The following is a 22,567-nucleotide window of genomic DNA, read 5'->3' on the forward strand; positions in this document are numbered from 1 at the left end:
CAGATGACGTCAGCCAATGAGTGCACTATCTTCTCAGGAGCTCTGTACCGGAACAAATCTTGCAGGGTCAACGCCTGGTGGGTGTAGCTCGGTACTATTCCGACTCTTAACATTGGTTCTTCAGCGACGGTACCGCCTAGTGGGTGGAATCTAGACTAGAGGGTGTGAGGTCGGGGCCCAATGAAGACGCGCGTGGAGCCTTGAGTAGAGCTGGGAAGAGTAGGGAAAGAAAAGTAAAAAAAAAAAAAAAAAAAAAAAAAAGGGGGAAAGAGGATGACTACAGTGACCATCTGTTGTAACTACAATTTCCAAATCACAACTTAGTTGAATGATTTGGAAGAGTTCTATACCTCACCTCCTCAATTGAAAAATAAAAATAGCATTCATGTGGCAGGTTTATGTGAAGCATCAGTGAGACAACAGACCTAGAACTGTTAACTCAGATCCAGGATCCAACAATGGATAGCAGGTACTAGCCATTTTTATGTAAATAAGTTTGTATAGAGCTTGAATCGTTGTGGGTGCTGGAAACCCGTTAATCCCTGTTGCTGAATAATTTTAATATAATACTTGGTTGCTCTGTTCCACTGTCCTTGCTAGTTTTATGCGAACCTGACACAAGCTAGAGTCATCAGAGAAAAGGGAGCTTCAGTTGAGAAAATGCCTTCAGAAAATGGGCTGTGAGCAAACTTGTCCGACTTTTTCTTAGTGATTGATCGGGGAGGGCTCAAGCAATTCTGGGCGGGGCCAACCCTGGGCTGGTGGTCCTCAGTTCTATAGGAAAACAGGCAGAACGAGCCAATAAACAGTGTCCCTCCATGGCCCCTGCATCAGCTCCCCTGCATCAGCTCCTGCCTTCAGGTTCCTGCCTTGTTTGAGTTCCTGTCCTGACTTCCTTCAGTGACAGACTACAGTGAGGAAGTGTTAGCCAAATAAACCCTTTCTTCCCCCAAGTTGCTTTGGTCACTGCATTTCGTCATAGCAATAGTAACCCTAAGATAACCACTGTAAATACTATTGAGGCATGAGCAATCTAATAGGAAGTTGGGAATGTGGGTTTTGCTCAGCCATAGATCCAAACCCCAACTCTGATACATCCTATCTGTATGTCCTTGAATTAAAAGAAAAACTTTATTTTCTTTTCAGCTGTATATTTTTTTTTTTGGTTCTTTTTTTCGGAGCTGGGGACCGAACCCAGGGCCTTGCGCTTCCTAGGTAAGCGCTCTACCACTGAGCTAAATCCCCAGCCCCTTCAGCTGTATATTTTAGGTGACAGAACAAAACCTACATCTCAGGGTATTCTGTAGGTAAAACATGAAGTCAAGCCACTTACCTTTTAATGCGGGATGCATGCCTTGACACTCCCCAGCTGCAAAACCTCCAGCAAAGTGCAGAAGCCTCTTTTGTACACATGTTTGTGGGCATAAGTGCACTCTGCATGCAGGTGCACATGCTTGTAGAGGCCCGAGGTCATGGAGCCTTCTTCACCCTGTTTTTTAGAGGCAGGGTCACTCGGTGAACTAAAGGATCCAGCTAGGTCAGCTAACCCAGGAGCTCTGGGAATCTGCCTGTCTCTGCCTCCCCGTCCCACCTTCTAGTACAGGTGTTGCCTCTGGCACTGACTCTCCTAGCTTTGATGTGGATGCTGAGGACCTGAGCTGAGACCCTCACTGATCATGTGCCAGGCGCCTCATCGACTGAACTATCTCCCTGTGCTGGTTTGAAAATGCTCGCACAGGGAGCAGCACTATTAGGAGGTGTGGCCTTGTTGGAGTAGGTGTGGTCTTGGAGGAAATGTGTCACTGTGGGAGTGGGCTTTGAGACTCTCCTCCTAGATGCCTGGAAGACAGTCTTCTGTTCGCCTTCAGAACTCCCAGAACCTCCAAGGCCATGCCTGCCTGGACGCTGCCATGCTTCCAGCCATTATGATAATGGACTGAACCTCTGAACCTGTAAGCCAGCCCCAGTTAAATGTCATCCTTTCTAAGAGTTGCCTTGGCCATAATGTCTCTTCGTAGCAGTGGAAATCCCAAACTAAGACACTCCCCTAAAGTGCTAAGGCCTCAGTTTCCTCGCCTGGAGAATGGGAGTAATAATAGTGAAATCTTCCTCTGAGTGTTGTTGGGAAAAAAAATATGCAAAGTGTGTGAAGAGCTTGTCTCCCTCCTAGCACCCACAAAGTTGAATGATTGCTGGTTATTATTTTTATTGAGAGCTCCGAAACGAGCAAATTTGACAGTAGCTAGACTTGGGAAAGGACTCACTATATCAGCTAGTGTTACATTTGGGGGGATTCTACATCTTACATTAAGTAACTCATTTCAAATTCCTTAACTAGAAATTATATTCTAACTTTTTTGTTTTGTTTTATTTGTTTGTTTGCTTGCTTGGGATAGGATTTCTCTGTGTAGCCCTGGCTCTCCTGGAACTCACTCTGTAGACCAGACTAGCCTCAAACTCACAGATCCACCTGCCTCTGCCTCCTGAGTGCACACTGCCACCCAGATTGTGACATATCTTACTATATCGTGTGATTTACTTAGCATATGTAATATGCTGGCATTAACAGGTTACCTTAGCACACCTTGTTCAACTGTCCCCGAAGCTCTATGAAGTTGGAACTGTTACCCCAGTTTATAAAAGGGATGGCAGCTTAGAGATATAAATTAGCTTGCTCAAAATCATATACACAGTAAGTACTGAGATTGGAATCTGAAACGCTAAAACCCCAGAAGTTTCTTGACACAGTAAGGAGGGCTGAGTGGGCTAAGTGTATAGGAGAGAGTGTTTGTCTGAAGGTGGAAAGACAAATTTGCAGGGTCCAGTGAGACCTTCACACTAGCCGGGGTCTAGCCTAAACGGAGAAACGGAGGTGGTGCACAGAAAGAGAAATACACGCTTATGCCACAAGAGGGCGCGCCTCACCCTAAATCCAGCCTGGAATTGTAACAAGGCGTCTCTTTGCCTTTGTCTAATTAAAACCTGGCCTTTTAACACAGAAGTGGAAATTAAAAAAAAAAAAATCCCAATGAGGCCAAACACGGCCAGAACCAGCCTTGGGTTCTGTCTGGTTTGGCGGCACTCCGTGCATTTGTCAATGTGAATCTGTTCAGCTGGCAGGACTAGGCTCCGCGGATGAAGACATCAGACCCCATCTCTAAACTCACTCACGGAATCAAGTACTCCTGGCTGTAAAGCACACTTCCAGAGCACGTGTTCCCAACATATGTGTATTTGCTTGTACATGATACACGTGTAGTAATATGAAACATTGTTTTAACCTTGTTTTTTTTTTAAAGCTTCTCTTTTTTTAATTATGTATATGTGTTGGTATGTGCACATGAGTGCCAGTATACTCTGAGGCCACAAGAGGGCGTCAGAATCCCCCTAGCTGGAGTTAGAGGTGGTTGTGAGCACCTGCCCCAAAGTGAGTGCTAGATTACAAACTCAGGTCCTCGTCAAGAACAGTATGGATTATTAATCATTGAATATGGATTATTAATCCAGTCCTGTAATAATAAACTCCTATTGAACACGTGTGTGATAAACTGGTTGGGTTTCTTATTCCTTCAATCGTATTAACGCATTTAATGCTCACAAAATCCTGGGGGAGGGGGTGATTCCATTTTACAGAACAGGAAACTGAGGTACAAACTAACATACCAATGCCACATAGTGAAAAAGTGGGCAATCTAACTTCAGAAAAAGCGAGATTTATTTCAAAAAATAAAGCAGGGCCAGATAATACACATAACCCACAATCCTGGCACTTGAAATTCGGAGGCAAGAAAATTAGGGGTTCAGAGTCATCCTGCGTTACTTAAAGAGTTCCAATGCTAGGCAAGGCTGGGGACAGGGGTGAGGGAAAGAAAGAGAAGAATATTAATATAGTACTTTCTTCTAAAACTCTGCCCCAGGCTGGGAGCTCAGCATGCCTCAGGAGAAAGCGATGGCTGAGCTGAACTTTAGAGGATGTTTAGCAGGTGTTCAGGGGAAAGGTACTGTCAGTAAAGAAACCATGTGCGCAAAGGCCCAGAGGCAGGAGCTCACCGGAGCTCCGGGAACCACGTGTGGCTGGCTCCGTACAGCTCCAGCAGCCAGGGTGATAGTGTTGAGGCTCAAGAGGATGTTCTAAACTAGCACAGCTTCATGTTTTCACTGAAGGAGAAATGATCTATCTGCTCCTGCAGAGCAGCCCAGGTTTTTTTTTTTTTGGACCTCAGCTGTCAACTCTGATCTTGTTAGCTTTAACTGTCAACCGACACAGCCTAAGGTCACCTGAGAGGAAACTCTTTGCCTAGCACAGATTGGCCTGGGGCTATTGTCTGTGGGGGACTTGTCTTGATGGTCAACTGGAGAAACAAGTCCACTGTAGGCATCACCAAACCTAGGCAGTGGTCTTGAATCCTGTAAGAAAGCAGGCTGAGCATTAAAAGTGACACCCTCCATGGTTCCTGCTGTACTTCTTGGCGGCGAAGTGAGTTCCTCGGTTGGACCATAATGCTGTGAGAAATAGCAACCAAGCCTGTCTTGACTTCCCACATCGACAGAGTATGACATGAAATGGTTAACGGGGTGGGAGGACCACAAACAAACAAAACCCCTTTCTTCCTTTAAGTTGATGTTGGCCCAGCTGTTTTATCACATCGACAGAAGTGAAACTGCATCAGCTTCTATGACCCTGGATGACACAGGACCCACTGGCGTGTGAAGATCAGGTTGAACTTGGCCTGGCCCCAAGCTCCACAGCTTAGGAAAGCCTTCCCTCCGTCCCAGCATGCCTCCTGAGTTTCCACCTTCCGCTCCCGCTTTGCCCTCTGCGTCTTCCTTTTCCACTAAATAAGCCAAGCATTTCACAGATTCAGCAGGTTTTCTGAGGATTGGAAGATCTTGGGGATGTCACATGCCCTGCCCCGTGGGCACCTTCCCTCTCTCAGCTTTCCTCATTCAACCTCCAGGCCCCCCACCAAAACACGTGCTCCCAGCATGTGGACTCCTGCACCTGCAAAAAGCTGACTTCAGCCTCTTAGACCCACCAACCACCCCCACCCCCAAACACACTGACTCCTCGACAGGCTAGCTTGTTTCCCCTACCCCCACCCCAAAATTCCCATGTGCCACCCCACACACCGGTGCTGGCAATGGCTACCCTAGCCTGCTCCTCAGCCACGTCCAGAACCCACCCTTTCTTTCCTCCTCCTCAGGCCACAGGCAGTAGTCTCCTCGTCGAAGCAACCGAGCCAGTCTGTGGTAACTGGGGAGCTGGTGTCGGGAAATGGGTTCCAGGAAGACCAGCAGCAACACTGGAGGGGACGGGGCAGCCAGGAGAAGAGAAGTGGCCAAGCGGAGCTCCAGGCAGCATCGGGGGTTACACAAGGCCGGGCCACTCAGCACGCAGAGCGTGACTCGGCTGCTCACCATGCTGTCTACCACATTATCAACTACATCCTTACCAGGCTCAAAGTCACGCTCGGGGAGACAGAGGCGTAGGCCGAGGCCAGCTGGAAGGAAGCCCTCCAGAGCAGGCAGAAGTTCCTCTAGCACCCAGCCCTGGTCTTGCCTGCAGTGGGACACGAATACATCAAAAAGGAACCTCTTCCCCGCATTCCCCTGACCCCTCAGACCCTGGAGCCAAATCCTGAACAAGGCCCGCAGGTAGGGGATCCAAGTGTTCCTGGCTCCTTGGAGGAGAGGCAAGACAATTAGCAATAACACCAAGGCAGAACTGGCCAAAAAGAGTTTCAGCTCCAAAGTCTGGGGGCAGTGGTCCCAGAGAAAGGAGATAAGGGAATCCCTGGCGGGGACCCTGACTTCTCCTGGGCACAGGTGACCGTCTCTTATGTGTACGTACGTTTTGGTGGACTGCTTAACCCACAGCTCCATCCACGCATTAGCACACTGGCAGGCCAACTTTGACTGCAGAATGTATACATAGCGGGGCATCTGAGGGCTGTACTCCCTCAGACTGTCCTGCAGCACCAAGTCTTTCTCACTGTCCAGCACTAAGGCCTGGAGACTGTGCAGGCGCCGGAAAGCAGCAGCCGACAGGGATTTGAGCCCTGTGCTGGACAGCTGTAACGCCTGGAGTTGTGGAAGGTCACCCACCAGCTCCTCCAGCTGTACTGAGCGGGGCTGGGTGATGGACTGTAGAGACTCCAGCTTTAGCTCCTGCAGGCTGGGCAGCCCAGTGATGAGGCAGGGTCTGGAATTACTTCCAGCACCCCATACCTTCAAGGACTGAAGTTTGGGGAGCTGCCAGAGAAAAATGCTGGAGGCGTCCTGGGAGCAGAAGGCATCCAAGCTATTCTGGAGCAGAAAGAGATGCTGGAGAGCAGGGAAGACCTCAGAGGCATTTTGGACCCCCAGCTTCAGTCCCCTGCCGTTTATGGTCAAGGTCTCCAAGAAAGGAAAGATATTTGGGGACAGTGTCCAATGCTTCAAGCCTGGGGTTACATGAAGCTCTAAACTGGTCAGATACATGGGCAGGGACAATACTGCCGGAGCAGAGAGAGGGGGCAAGCTCAGGTGTAAGGTATGCAGACTCCTTGCTCCCCAGAAGCCAGCATCTGGGCTGTGCAATATTTGGGTATCTAGCAGGCTAAGGGTAGTCAATGCAGGCAGAGCAGCCAAACAGTTCTTCCCCAGGTTAAGCAGGGGGTTCCTATCCAGCTTCAAGGTCTCTAGTTGCTGTAGATCTTGGAACGGGTGCCCCTCCAGGGAAAGCAGCTGGTTGTCCTGAAGCAGCAGCTCTCGCAAGTGTGGTAAACAGGAGAAGGTGGCTGGAGGCAGGATGCGCAACCCATTGCCTGACAGATCCAGAGTTGAGAGTCCTGACACGTCTCCTGTCTCATTCATACACAGCATGGTGCTCTGTAGTTGGTTTCCGGCCAGGTTCAGTCTCCGAAGCCTAGGCATGGCAGCCAGAAAGCCTGGTGGCAGCTTAGTCAGTCCAGTGTCTGACAGACTCAAGGTCTCCAGGCTATGGCAGGAAGCCAGGGCCTCCTGAGATATATTTCCTATCTTGCTTCTGTCCACATTCAGGCCCTGCAGCTCAAAGTGGGCAGCAGTCTCAGCAGCCAGCTCGGCCGTGGCAGTCGGTGCATACAAAACATTGAGTTTCTGAAGTCCCAGGCCCTTCACTGCCCCAGCATCCAGTTGTGTTTTCCTCAGGTCCAGAATCTCCACCTGGAGACCCTGTAGGGACCCAGGAGTAGCCATCTTCAGCTTCTGGTTTAATGACAGATCCAACTTCTTCAGGGTCCACGAAGCCCTGGAGGAGGAATTTTGCACCAGATCTGGGAATATACCAGCCAGCTCTCCTGAGTCCTGAAGGCAACTGATTGTGACAGAGAGCCATTGCAGACTGGAAGGTAGACGGACACCTGCCTTCTTATTCAGACAGGGGCCACAGAAATGGAGTCTCTGGAGGGAAATCAGGTCACCAAAGGCATCAGGAGGTAGAAAGAGAGAGTTCTTTCCAGAAGGTTGGTCAACAAAAGAGAGGTTCCGTAACTGTCCCAGGCCCCGGAGAGCTCCTGGCAGGAGTCGGGTAAGGTGCAGATTCAGTCCCAGGAACTTGAGTCCAGGGAAAGCAGAGAAGGCATCCGGAAGCAGAGTAGACACAGAACCACTGAGGCAGAGCCCCTCCACATTCCGAGGCACAGCTTCCAAGGTCTGCGTCAGGTTGCTCACAGGGAAGCATGCAGCAAGAAAGGACAGCTTGGAGTAGTGGCAGAGTGTGAAATAGCGGGAGACCAGGGGCAGTTGGGAGCCTTCAGTCACCAGGCATTTGGGAGTGGTCCACCCTGTTACCAGAGGCAGTGAAAGGAGGAGACCGGGCAGCAGGAAGGACCTGCCCATCTCAAGGCCAGCAGAAACCGAGCAGAGAGGACTTCGGACTCCTACCCCTCCACACACGCACGTTGCCAATACTCACAACACTGACGGGATCTCATCCACCTCAGAGTACTTCAAGGTCTGGGAGCAGAGACAAAGGGTCTCGGGGCCTTCCACTGTAGAGGTTGGGAAGGGAGGAAGCAGACTTGGAGACATTTAGCACTGAGGTTCCAAGGGAGGGGAAAGAACCTACAGGAGCGAAGTAGAGGGATGTGGGTCTCACATGTCTGTTAGGAGAAGCAAACAGAGTTTCTTTTCTCCTTGTTGTTTTCTTTTTTACGTGTAGCCCAGGCTGTCCGTGAGCTCAATTTGAAAAGACTCCTTTGAACTTCTGGTTGCCTTACTTCCACCTCCCCAGTGCTGGCATTACGGCTGTGCACCACTAACTAGAACAGTACGCGGTGTGGTTAGAACCCAGGCTTCCCAGCCTGCTGGGCCAGCATGCAACTGAGCTACATCGCCATCCCCCCACCCCTCTGTAAGTAGAGCCTGGTCTGGCTTTGCACCACCCTCAAGAAAGGCATCTCCCTGGGGCTGGGGATTTAGCTCAGTGGTAGAGCGCTTACCTAGGAAGCACAAGGCCCTGGGTTCGGTCCCCGGCTCCGAAAAAAAAGAACCAAAAAAAAAAAAAAAAAAAAAAAAAAAGAAAGGCATCTCCCCTCTCTCTGAGCCTGTGTTCTCTGTCCTGTCCAAGCAGACCAACTCCAGCTTGCTGGGTAGGATTGCTGCAAACACAGATTCAAATCAGCATGGGGTTTTCGCCTTGTTACTTTCATTATGACTTCCTTGCTTTACTGACCCCCCCCCCCAAAGTTCTCGGATAAACACAAACGGGGATGTTTTATAAGCAAAAGAATGCATCGACATGATGCTGTCGTGGACCTCTTTTAGGCTCCTCCTGGAAAATCCCCAAAGGCATCAGTTTGACCTGAGAAGACTGGGTGTAGGGAGGGCTCCACCCCTGCTCTCTGAGGCTGGGGCAAGAAAGGAAAGGCCCCCACTTCCAGGACAGGGCTGGGTCCTAGGGAGGAATAGAAGGAGAAAGAAAGGAGCTTTGTGATCACCTCAAACTGCGAAGGAACGCATTCGGCACAAATCAACATCTGTTCATGATTTGAAAAACTAACAAACTCAGAGAGAAGGAGATCCCGTTAACTTCGAATGGCACAGCTCTCCGGGATCAACAAGACCACATCATCCTCAGCGCCTTCGACTTAAAGCTGGGAATAAGACAACTACGTTTCCGCTGAGTGTTAGAGTGGAGACTGAGAACGGCCAGGCAGATGAGAATGGTAGTTAAAGGTACTAAAAGAAGGAACACGGGGCTGGGGATTTAGCTCAGTGGTAGAGCACTTACCTAGGAAGCGGTGGGGGGGGGGGGATCTCGACACAATGGTCACCAAGGGTGGGATAAAAATCGCCCTCTGGCCGGTACACGTACCCACCCAACCCTTCACATACAAAATAAACAAAGGACAATTCAGGATCAATTGATGTGAAAGCTGGACCTGGTGACCCAGTCCTAACCTGACCTACTTGGGAGGCTGAAGCCTCTGGGCTACAGAATGCTGAGTTCAAGACCTGTCTGGGAAACGTAGTGAAACCCTGGCCCAAAACAAACAAATAAAAAAATCCGGGGTTGGGGATTTAGCTCAGCGGTAGAGCGCTTGCCTAGCGAGCGCAAGGCCCTGGGTTCGGTCCCCAGCTTCAAAAAAAAGAAAAAAGGAAAAAGAAAAAATCCGAAGGCACAGCTCAGGAGTAGAGGTGTAGACAAATGGAACCTTAAGTTCAGTCAAGCCCCAGCATGGTAAATGGGGGGAGGGTTCTATAGATGTGATAGGTAAGTGGGAATTTAAAGATGGGTTAGCTATGAGTACCAGCTGCTCTTCCAGAGGACCAGGATTTGATCCCCAGCCCCTATGTAGTAGCTCACAACCATCTATAACTCCAGTCCCAGGGGATCTGATGCCCTCATCTGGATTTTGCAGGCACCAGTAGCACACGCGGAAAACAGACACACATGCAGGCAAAACACCTATACACATAAAATAGATAATTTTTTTAAAAAATAAGTTTATAGAGAAAGGGGGCAGCATATAATAACTTCAAATAACCCATGGATCAAAGAGGGAACCATAAGGAAAACTAGAAAGTATTTCAATTGAATAATAGGGGAAATGCTACAGAGTCAAACCTGTGGGATAAAGAGAAGTCATAGCACAGTGAAACATCCACCCTTAAATGTCTGCATCTGAAAATCAACACCAAGTCTCCAGCCACCCCCACCCGAACGTACCCAGTCTCCTCTGGAAACCAGCATCGAAAGCTGCAAGTCATGACCGATGCAACACCCTCAGAAGGCTGAAAAAGGGACGAAGAGTCTCTCTCTTCCCCCTTTGTGCAGTTAACCCCTACAAGTAAACCCTACTCTCGATAATCAGTCAAGCTGTACTGAAGCAGACGTCAATCAACTTCGTCCACAGATTCAAGGTGTCTGGGTTGCTACAGAATAATACCACAGACCTGGTCCTTTGAAATGGGCAGGAATTTGGGACCAGCAAGAAGTGGGAGAAAGAAGTTAATGAAAGGATGTCAGCCAAGTACAATGATATTTGTGTGCATATATGATGAAACTCGTTATTCTGTATGCTAACAGAACAGTAAAATGCCATTCTTCAAGATCGCTATAACTAATTTTGGCTGTCAGGTCGAGAGCCTGGGAGGAGGGAGCCTCAACTGAAGACGTTTTCATAAGCTTGGCCTCTGCAGCATATCTGTGAGGCATTTTCTCACTTGCTAATTGATGTAGGAGGGGCCACGTCACTATCAGTGGTAGCACCCCTAGGCAGGTGGTCCTGGGTTGTATAAAAAAGGTAGCCAAGGGGCTGAGGATTTAGCTCAGTGGTAGAGTGCTTACCTAGGAAGTGCAAGGCCCTGGGTTCGGTCTCCAGCTCTGAAAAAGGTAGCCAAGCACGAGCCAAGGAGCAAGCCAGCAAGCAGCACTCCCCCATAGTCCCTGCCTCTGTTCCTGTTGGACTTCCTGTCCTGATTCCCCTCAATCATCGACCGTGACCTGGAAGCACACGATGAAACAAACACCTTTCTCCCCAAGTTGCTTTTGGTCATGGTATCTGTTACAGCAACAGAGAGGAAATCAAGAACAATTACAGTGTCCACATTAAAAAAAAAAAGTATCTCGTAATTAGCTAGAACGGTTACTTAAAAAAAGTTTTCTGTATTCCAAATGCATTGCAAAACAAATGGCAATTTAGTTCAACAGTCCTGAGGCTGGGAAGCCCCAGAAAAGGCATAGTCAGGCTTGAATGTCTGATGAGGGCCATTCAAAATGGTACCTGCTTCTTCATTCTGTCCCGAAAGCAGGTGTATGACATGGGGTAGAAGGGCAAGATGGCTGGACAGTGTATAAACCTTCTTTTATAAGCGCCTTCATTCCACTCCCAGAGGTGGATCCTTTACACTCTAATAACCTTTTAAGCCCATACATGGGCAACATCTGAGTTCATGTAGAAGCCATGGTGATGGCAGTAAAGGATGATGATCCCCAAGAGAAGGGGAACACAAGAAGGGGCAGGCTCTATGGTTGCCAGGCCCTTCTACCTGTTGGCTTTTCCAAACCCCAACCCAGGAGGTAAGTGAGGAGCCAAGCTGACCACACCTTACTGAACCAAGAAACCAATCACCATTCAGGACAACTGCTGATTGCAGGAAGAGTAACAGGATAGAGCTAGCCAGGGAAAGGATGCGTTCTAGGAAGCCACATAGGCTCTCCTTTGGGCTGAACGCCACATCGACTCTTTAGGATGAGACTCTGCAGGTGGAGGCAAAGGGTAACTGTTGGGGAGCTGTGAGAGCAGTTGCCTCCAGAGTTCTTGCAAGGCCGGGAGATGCTTATGTGTGACACCCTAAGCAAGGACGTGGTTCAAAACGGCATTCTGCTGAGAATGAATGACAAGGTCACAGCTTAGCAACTGGGTTTGTGATGGCTATTCTTGATTGTCAACTTGACTACATCTGGAATTAACTAAAATGCAAAAAATGGAGGGCACACCAGTGATCTTGCTTCGTTCGAAAGAGGAAGACATATGCCTTTAACCCCATCTTGAGGCAGGAAGACGTGCCTTTAATCTAGGCCGCACCTTCTGCTGCCAGCCTATGTAAGGACATGGAAGAAAGACATTGTAGAAGCGATTGTAGAGCCTGCCTCTCATGCTCCCCTTCTTTCCTTTGCTCTATGCTGCTTGCTCTCACCTCACTAACCAGGGCATTCTTCACTCACATTAGAGCCTACTTCTTCAGGATTCCAGTATCTACTGAAGACTCACTGAGACATCCAGTCTGCTGGGCTGAGAAACTTTGGGATTCTTGGACTTTCCATTCATCGGCAGCCATAGTTGCATTAACCTGTGAGTCATTCCAAAAATTTCCCTTCAAGTAGTTCTGGGTCTGCAGGCAGCAGGAGGAGGGACAGACTGTGGGCCCTGGCTTGGGCTTCCAAAACCCAAAGCCAACCCCCGCCCTATTGGCACACTTCCTCCAACAAGGCCATGCCTTCTAAGAGTGTCTCCCTCTGGTGACCAAGCATTCAACCCTATGGGCCTATGGGGGTCATTCTTATTCAAACCACCACAGAGTTAAAGTAACTGAGAGCACAGGCTTAAATGAAAATGTTTAAATTAGCAAGCCAATCCCTGCCCAGACCTTGATAGCCTTCAATGGAAAACAACAAAATTCAGCTTGTCAATAATATATAATTTACAATGTCCAGCACTTAATGAGAGTTATAAGTGAAAAAGTTAGTAAATGAGTCAAGAGCTGGAGAGATGGCTCAATGGTTAAGAGCACCCGACTACTCTTCCAGAGGTCCTGAGTTCAATTCCCAGCAACCACATGGTGGCTCACAACCATTTGTAAAGAGATCCGATGCTCTCTTCTGGTGTATCTGAAGACAGCTACAGTGTACTTATATATAATAAATGAATAAAAAAAATTAAAAAAAAGAAAATGAGTCAAACAACGGGGAGGGAGGGGAACAGATCAATGTAAACATACCCAGGAATGGCAGAGATGGTGGAGTTAACAAACTGGCAAACTAGCTCATATAAATATGCTCAGTCGGCTTGAAGATTTAAAGGAAAATATAAACAAAATGGGAAAATGTTCTAAATGAGATAAAACTTCTGGAACTGTTCACATTGAGAGAGATGATATAGATTTGAGAAGACAGTTTTCGGATAATAAACAAACTAAAACCAAGACATAATTCAAATGTAAAATTGTAAGCCTTTTAAGTTAGGTTAGATGGTAGAGTGCTTTATCAAATTTGACAAAGTTGATGGACTGGGTGTTAAATATATCTTATACTTTATAAATTACATAATTGTAATAGTTATACTCAATTTATATCTGAGAGAAAAGAGCCTTTTAATTGGACAAAAAGGGGGAAATGTGGATTGCCCTGGCGTTATTTGTATTTTGATGCTAACTCTGCTTCCTCAAGAGGGGCTGCCTGGATGAGTCATGGATCACATACTCAGGTGATTTCATGTGAACCTTCTCCCCATTCTAACTGGTCAAATAAAAGCTAGAGCCTGTGATTGGGCAGTGAAAGGGAAAGGTGGGGCTGGAGATTTTAGAGAGGGAGAGAGAGGAAGGAGGACAGAGAGAAGGAACAGAGAAGAGAAAAAAAGATAAAAAAAGGAGATAGAAGGAAGATGGAGCAGAACCATGTGGCCTGGAGAAGCCACAAGGTAACAAGAGATCTCATAGCTGGAGAATATAGTTATGCAGTGATATATCTGCCCAATCTAGACATATAACTTATAAATATTATAATTGAGTTGTATGTTCTTTACACAGGCTTATTGGGGTTGGAGACTTACTACCAAGTTACCCCCACTGAAACCAGAAAGCCCATTTCAGCACTGTTTCTACCCTGGCAGCAGCTCTCAGAAGTGACAGTTAATAGATTTCTCAATGTTTTCACAGATTCACTGGCTTCCAGGGATGTCAGCAATTGGGACAGAGATCTAACTCTTTGCTGTCACCCCCAGAACCCTTAACCTTTTAGGGACCTAGGCCAAACTAAGATTTGTGATTTTTGACACTAAAGTGTTTCAGGCCAAGCCAACCAGAAGCAGATTAGGGGTTTTATAGGAGACATTTTAATATAGGTTTAAGCATGAAGGGTAAGGAGAAAAGAGGTTCCAAGAAAGAGAGACATACCCAGGTGTACACTGCTTCCCAAGGGACAGTCTGGGTAAGGGCTCGAGGGAGTATTGTAGAGGGTAAGACACACCCAAGAATAAGTACGGATCCTTTAGGAAGGGTTGAAATTAATTGTCTTGGGGTTGGGGATTTAGCTCAGTGGTAGAGCGCTTGCCTAGGAAGCGCAAGGCCCTGGGTTCGGTCCCCAGCTCCGAAAAAAAGAACCAAAAAAAAAAAGAGAGAGAGAAAAAGAAATTAATTGTCTTAGCATTAGCTATATCTACCATTTTTTGTGACTATCAGAGTTCTATTTCTACAAGTTACTAATGTACCTTATCCTTTCCCTTCGTCCTCTGTCCCTTTTGATAACAGGGATGAGCAAAATGAATCCAATGATATCTTGGGTGTTGGATAAGGTAAAAGCAGGTTACTAAGTTTGGTTTTTTGTTTGTTTGTTTGTTTGTTTTTTTCTTTTTTCTTTTTTTCGGAGCTGAGGGCTGAACCCAGGGCCTTGCGCTTGCTAGGCAAGCGTTCTACCACTGAGCTAAATCCCCAACCCCAGGAGTTAATAAGTTTCTACGAAAGGTTTAGTCAGTGTTTGTTTCTTGTGAGTTTCTGGTGTTGTTCCTAGAAGACTCCAGCAGGGAAGGCCTTGAGCCATTGGAAGTCTTGTTTCTATCCTTATGTTCCTGCTGACAAGAGACTTCCATTGGACTCCACTGTGAGGGGCTCCCCTTTCCCCTGCCTCTCTATCCTGCCTCAGGTCATTGTGGGGATATAGGAGAGGGTGGGAGGAAGATGCATCACACACTGAATGGGCTAAGTATTCTGACCTCTCTTCCATTGTACACCAGGAATTATGGCATCATAGAGCCTTCTTCTGTAGATCACTGTTTCAACCACAATTCAGTCAACAAACCAAGCAAACAACCTTCTGGCTACTCAAAATCGCCTATCAAAATAAGGATCCTTACAGCGATCTTCACATCAATAAATTCAGTCAATCCAAAGTCACATGATCACATCCTTGGTCTAGCACTCTGAGTCTGTTTCATCAGTGTCTACATTTTGTCAATAAATCACCATTGTTTTTCTATCCCTTTTTGCCTCTCTTTCAGAGTTGGACTTTGTAGAAACTGCTTTCTGAGTACTGAATGATGTACCCCTAGTTCTTCATTTTGGTCTCCTAAAATGTTTTCTCCTCAGTCCTCTTTTGTCTCCCTCCCCTTCTCCCTCCCTGTCCTTCTTCCCTTCTTCTCCCTCTCCACTTTCTGACCCTTCCCTTCCTCTTCTTCCTCTTCCTCCTCCTCCTCCTCCTCTTCTCCGATCTTTCTCCCTCCTATTCCTCTTCTTCAGATGCCCCCTTCTAGTCTACATCTCAGCAGACTGGTGTGAAATGGAAACTTAAGGGTTCTTTAGAAAGTCAGTTGTGTTGGATGGTGTTTTGCTGGGGCAAACACCTGAAGGAGTGTTTTCCTGAAGTGGACACAAGTGTGCAAGGCTAAGGCAGACTTGTGAAGGAATGTTTCGCTGAAGCAGACACAGGAGAAAGGATGTTCTGCTAAAGCAAGCACATGAAAGGACACATGATGGGGGATTCTTTGCTAATGACACACATGTATTGGTCCACCTTACACTGCAGAGTTGAAATCCATTTGTTGGGACTCCATAGAAAGAAACACATCAAAAATCTTTTGGTGGTATGCTGTAATTTCTTACTGCTTCCTTGGACTCAGGCTGATTGGCATAGTGATGTCAGCTGAGACAGACTCGTGTAGCAAGGCAAGACTCATGGAGGACACATGATGTTTGGAGGAGTGTAGATGGGACTCAATGGGCAGTGATGAAGGCTGAGCCTAGGTTTGCTTATAGAGCTAGCTGTGCAAGGCTTGTTGGTCTTTCGTCTTCACTGATCTTCGCTTCCCTCAGAGAGGCACAGCCAAGAACTTCTAGCGTTCCCGCTGGTCCCTTTTGCTGACTGGTGCTGAGGCTAGAACCTGGCTGTCCCTGCTAGGTCGTGCCACTGCTGTTGATTCATGTTTGCTATCCCAACTCTACTGAACTGGACTGCTTGTGTATCTGTAAAGTGTTTGGGAAAAGATCAGATCCAGCTGCTGCTGCTGACCTGTGAACTAAACTGTTGATTTCCAGACAACACAGATGAAAGTTGCTCTAAAGTACCTTTCTAAACAGATTCGCTTCCCCTGTATCCGTTCTTTTTCACTACTTCTGGTGGGTGGTGGGCTACAGAGGAGGTTAAAGTGTTTAAGAACCATCATTGAAAGTAAGGGTTGAAAAAATGAAAGTCACTCTGGTGCTGCAGGTTGTGTTCTGGTTTCCACATAAGAGGCTGAAAGAGAAGGGAGGTCACTGGGATTTATCTGTCTTCTGAAGGACTCCAGCCAGCCTGAACATGGCAAACATGCTCTGATTGGCCTTGCCCCTCTCCCCATCCCTCCTCCCTTGCTTAAAGACTGTTAGATTATATTCCTAAAGCTACTCACCCTGGTCTATTCCCTTATTTAGACACAATCCTTCTCCTACAATTGACTACCAAGATCTAGCTATCAAAGAATTAAAGTCTGATAATCAAAAGCCCCCTTTGACTCATCCAAATTAACATGTCAATCAAAATTAAACACTTCATCCTAACACCTTTACCTTTATAACCCTTTACTTTTATAAATCTCAATTTACCTATGTGTCATGTCTCTCTCCTCTCTATCCAGAGCCCTTACCCCTCTCTCTTGCCCCTCCTTTGTTCCCTTCCCCTTCTCCCTCATCCTCTATCTCCTCTCTTTGTCCCTCTGTATGTTTGGGGCAAATAAATCTTTGCACAGAGAATTTGGTCTTGGGGTATCTTGAGCTAACTTCCAGGCTCCCTACATCTTCCCCATCCTTCTCTGCTTTGGTGGAATTTCTAGCTACATCTGAAACTGTCCATGGCTCCAAATCCCACAAGGCGGACCTGTCTTAGTGCCAGCTTCCCCTGGCTCTGAACTTCGAACTGCAGCCATGCTAGCACTTCCCTTGGTCCCCGCCTCTGCATACAATAGCTAAGCCTTCAGTCACAGCCATCCGAAGTGGAAGTTTCTAGATATGTCATGTGATACAGATTCACATGATGTTTTGCTAAGACAGACTCATGTGGTATTTTGCTGAGACAAGACCCATGGGAAACATCTGATGTTTGGAAAGAGTATAAATAGGACTCAATAGGCAGTGACAGCATTCTTGTGTAGCTAGCTGTGCAACACTTCATTGGTCTACCAGCTTTGTCTTTGCTGATCTTCACTTCCTTGAGAGAGACACAGCAGAGAACTTCTCTTGGCACCCCAGCTGGTCCTGGTCACTCCCACTGACTGGTGCCAATTTGGCGGAGGCCTGGGGGTTTCTGCTGGATGATGCCACCACTGCTGATTTGATATCCTGACACTACTGAGCTAGACTGCTGGTATCCAGACAAACAGAGATTGGAATCGCCCCAAGGAACTACTTCTACACAGGTCCATATCCCATTGTCCTATTTACCATGTTTTCTCTCCTACCTTTGGACAGTAGGCTAGAAGGGATGGGATGGAAGCATTTGAGAACCCTTATTAAAAGTAGGGTTTAAAAAAAAAACTAAGCTATAGCCATTGAAGGTATTAAAAGTAGGGTTTTTTTTTTAATTCTTTAGCCATTGAAGGTAGACACTTTAACAGAGGAGTTAGAGTATGAGTTTGTACAGCATAGTTAGATGCATCCGCATCACTTCCTGTTCCTCAGGTCCCCATATCATTCACACTGTGATAAAGCAATGACCCCTGAGCCTCAGAGCCTCGCTTGATACAGACACATCCTTCTGAGTGACTAGAAGCTCTAATTATAAGATATTTTCACAAAAGTATTCTTAACGCACTAGAGCATAGAGCTGAAAGCTAGGTTCACACGGTATTTGGCCTCAGCAGGCCCTGACAACCAATTCTTTGACTCACCCTCGCCTCCTGGGCCTGTTGTCAACAGTTATTCCTCCCATAGTCTCGTCTCCACAATCATTGTTCTGGGTTTGGTTCTGGTTAACTTGTGGAATCTTTGGGAACAAAGAGAACCAACGTCATGGCCACACAGCCAGCATCAGTCTCATAGGGTAACCATTTCTACTGCTGCTGCTGCTGTGGTTAGAGGCTTACTCAGTCTCCCAGACACATGGGGCCTGCTGCCAGATAAGAAGCCAGACAGAGTTGCCTTTTGCCCCTCAAACCAATTACCAATGACAGAGTCTGCTCTTGAAGATCTTGCCTTATGATTCAGGGTGTGCCAAATTCTATCCACGGTACTTGCTATAGCTCAAGAGGAGTGGAGAAGGCAGACCCTGTCACTTTCTTCTCTTCTAGAAATGATCAGATCTTACCTCCCTACCTCTCAAAGGGCGGGGGAGTCCTCCCCACTAAAAAGAAACAGAAAAAAGACTGAGATGTTGGAGCACCAAAGGGATGGTTGATAGCCCCTACCAGGCTGTATGAACTATATTGACTTCACGGTCCTTGCTTGGAGCATGTGGTTAGAGAGAAGTTCTTCTGCACACTTGACATTTCCTTCCATGTAAAAGAACCGACTTCATTATGACCCTCCTGGCTTGCTTTCTCCTTCCCTTTTCAGAGAGGAAGTGGGACTTACATTAATCACAAATTTGAGGAAACGGTGGGAACGTCCCCTCTGCCTTCCTCTTTCCTTTCCTTTTGAGAACGAATATACACCTTAATCTGCTGCTCTGTGTTCTGGTTTTGTTGAGAATGAACTGCAAATGGAAAAAAAATCAGTGTATCTCCGTCACTTTCTTCAGCTGGATGGATAAAACTAACCCTGGACTGCATTAGCAAGAAGCCCATGTGTCTGAGGCTCAAGTCGTCGGGTCTGCTTTCAGCATTTGATATTTAGCTCAACTAGTTGGGGATGGGAAAGGAGCTGCCTCAGCCCTCCAACTTTAGTACCACACAGCTAAACGGTGATACCACAGCTTTTGATCTTGTGCAGCCATAGCCTAGTGGGAGAGCAAGATGTGGAAGAGTATTATAACATGGCTCCATGTTTGACTGCCCATGCTATAAACACAGAGAATTTACTTAATTCAAAACATGGGCTGGAGAGATAGCTCAGTGGTCAAAGAGCACATGCTATTCTTGCAGAGGGCCTGTGCTTAGATCCCAGCACCTAAATCAGGTGAGATCCAAAGTTATAATTTAGGTTTTAATTGCTATGCCTAAGAGATCCATAAAACAAAAATACCTCTAGTCTGAAAGCCCCCTGCCCAAGGACAGGTATTTCCTGGAATGCTGGGGGCTACTGTTTATGAGAAATAATAATCCACATGCCTTTGCTCCCTTAAACAAGTGTGTTTGACCCAACTGCACTAGAAGTGCTTGATCATATGTAGGCAGGAGCTACGTGAGCAGAAAGTACGTCAGGATACATACATACCCCTGATTGGACCCCGTGGGAAATGCATGGCCTTATGGGTTCTCCTTTATAAACCTTAATGAAATGTGACTCCTGGCCATTTTCTGGGAATTCCAGAACGGACCTGCCAGGAGTCCATCATCCCGGCTAGTATTTAATTAAAGCGTGTTCAAATTTGGATCAAAAATTATGGTAGTGGTCTTATTCTTGACCAGTGGGATTAACATTCATGGTTCACAACTATCAGAAACTCCACTTCCAGGCGATGCAACACCCTCTTCTGACCTCCAAGGGCACCAGATACAAATGTGGTGTATATACATACTTGCCAGCAAAACACGTATACACATGATAGAAGATAAAGCAAAAGAAAATAAATCCTAAAAAGGTAAAGAACTCAATACTGTAACTGTAGCCTGTTAGCTTTCTGATGATGAAAAAAGGAGAGAGAGAGAGAGAGAGAGAGAGAGAGAGAGAGAGAACAAGGAGGAAGAGGGGGAGGAGGAGGAGGAGAAAAGAACAAATCAGAATCTAGTCTGTGAGTGGTTAGATGGGAATGGTATGTTGGCGGCAACACGCAGGCTTTTGCCTCTAACTGTAGGAAATGAAGCTCTTAGAGCCCAGAAGGCTCCTCCCTCACCACCCTCACCTGCCTACTCATTAAAGGTGAGAAGAGTGGAATTTACAGCCAAGTAGAAAGGAAGGAGATACCAGAATGAGACTGCCTCAGTTTCCCTCTCTTGTGGGAGACGAAGATGGATTTGCTTTAATCTGATCTCACGAGTACAGGGAGACAGTGGTGGGGAAGACAGTGTTTGGTGGGAAATTCTTTGGCGTTCCTGTCCGTGCCTCTTTCCCTTCCCCCAGAGACCTCTTTAAAGATTTCAGAGACTTATAGACTGTGTGTCAGACATTCTGCTAAGCCTTTGAATCGCATGGCCAGAAGTGTTTTAAGTTCCATAAACCCCCCTTTAACCAGCCAGAGTTCCTTTTATTCATCAACATTTGTCAAGGCTTCCTTTCCACTCCCCACCCCAGGCCACTCCCACAGTGTTGGGGACGACTTTATGCCAGACAAGGGCTGAGCCACAGAGCAAGTCCCATGCCTGTTAAGTTCTCTCTTAATCACCAGGACCCAGTTCCTGTGAGCGCATGCCCTTCCCTCACCCCAGCCTCCAGGTAAAGATCTACTGCCCAAGGAAGTTCGCTAACCTCCTCAGAGCCTAAGAGAGTTTCTGTCCCTGCAGAAGGCCAGAAACCTTGGTTATCACTTCGCCATCTGGGTTTCCAGGGCATGGTCGGTTGGGGTTGTTTTCGGCTTTGTGTTCCCATGTCTTCACTAGAAAATGCTTAAACAGCCAGGAGATAGCGGAGTTCTCGATTCCTCACAGTCCAGACATCACTAGGACAGGTAGAGGAGTCTTAAGTTGGGAGAGGATGAGACTGAAGACGGAGGAGACCAGATAAGTGCCATCGATCTGCAGAATGCTACTCCGGGGAATGTCCTCCCCCATGAATGGGACTCCAGAGCAGCGATTTGGGCAGACCAAGGGGAGGCAGTAGCATCCACCCTGTAAGGAAGTGAAAGCATTTCTGGTAAGCATTTCTGAATAAGGTTATTTTGATATCTAGAAACAGAAATAAATGACTTCCCTAATACTAGCAGGGGGAAGTGGGAACTCAAACCTCAGGATGGGTTTGGAGGCAGTGAAAGCACCATCCTTCCCAGATGGTGATCCGGAGCCCCCTTGGCTTTCCTGTCAGCTGTCAACACTTCCCACTAATGGATTAGCAGCCGCCCTTCCAGCTCCCAGGCTGCAAGACCCCAGGTTGTTTTTCACTGGGCCTTCTGGGATTCTGACAGGCCATCGGTTTTCTGATATCGCTTCCTTACTTCCGTCTCCTCTACTCGCCCTGATCTGAAGTGAGTCTGCCCTCAAGACCTCCTCTCCCCAGACTGATTCTCATCATCTCAACATGAGCAAAACTCCCAGCAAGCTCCAAGATGCTAGTTGGTTTTTATCAACTTGACACAAATGTAGACAGATCTGGGAAGAGGGAATCTTCATTGGTAGAATGCCTTCATCATATTCGCCTTTAAGCAAGTCTGTGGGGCGTTTTCTTATTTTTAATTAATGATTGGTATGTGTGGTGCCATCCTTGGGCATGTCCTGAGTTGCATAAGAAAGGCTGAGCAAACCCCAAGGAGCAAGCCAGTAAGCAGCACTCCTCCATGGCCTCTGCTTCAGTTCCTGCCTCCAGGTTCCTTCCTGTAGAGAGCGGCACGGCGAAACAAAGATGGCGCCGACATCCAGCCTTGTCTGGATATAAACGACTTACTGCGCATGTGCAGGCTTGTCCCCTTGCTAGGGCTCCCTCTAGTGGTGAACAGCGGTACTGCACATGTGCGGTTTATGCACCAGGTGTCAGTTGACCGTTAATATGCTAATGAGGTGATCATTCTCCGCCAATCCCTGGAGGACAAGTAGTGGGGTGATCCAAGCCCCACCAATCCCTGAGAGATAATTAGCATACTGTTGTGTATATAAGTCGAGCGACTTTGCTGCTCGGGGTCCCTGTTCAAGAGAGCTGTAACACTGAGAAGAGCTGTAACACTGAGAAGAGCTGTAACACAGTAAAGGCTTACTCGCAGAAGAATCCTGTTGCCGCGCGTCGTTCTTGCTGGCGGGACATTGGGCACGCGACACCTTCCATGAGCTCCTGATGACTTCCCTTCATGATAGGCTGTGAAGTGAAGGTTGGAATAAACTGCCAGAGTTGGTTTGGGTCCCTGTTTCATTATAGCAGTAGAAAAGAAGCTAAGAGCCTGGGATTCCCTTTCTTTTTCTCCCTAGGTCCCCATGTACAGTCTCTAGGATCTTAGCATCTATTTGCCTATGGCTTCTTCCCTCCTGCTGGGCACCAGGCTCCTATGCAACCCCCTATCTGCCATCTTCACTAGGGGCCGGGTATTAAGCAAGCAATCTGGACTTAATTAGCTAAAAAT

At 47.2% G+C, this 22,567-nt stretch overlaps 1 protein-coding gene across 1 annotated transcript; it reads right to left on the bottom strand.

Annotated features, from left to right (window-relative positions):
* Window positions 1–4,854: 4,854 nt before the first annotated feature.
* On the bottom strand, window positions 4,855–7,860 carry Tlr12 (toll-like receptor 12). Its single transcript, NM_001108682.1, has one exon. The coding sequence runs from the start codon at window positions 7,858–7,860 to the stop codon at window positions 5,146–5,148; it is 2,715 nt and encodes a 904-aa protein (NP_001102152.1). The 3' UTR covers window positions 4,855–5,145.
* Between the last annotated feature and the right edge of the window lie 14,707 nt (window positions 7,861–22,567).

The sequence above is a fragment of the Rattus norvegicus genome, chromosome 5, assembly GCF_036323735.1.
Source record: "Rattus norvegicus strain BN/NHsdMcwi chromosome 5, GRCr8, whole genome shotgun sequence".
NCBI lineage: Eukaryota > Metazoa > Chordata > Mammalia > Rodentia > Muridae > Rattus > Rattus norvegicus.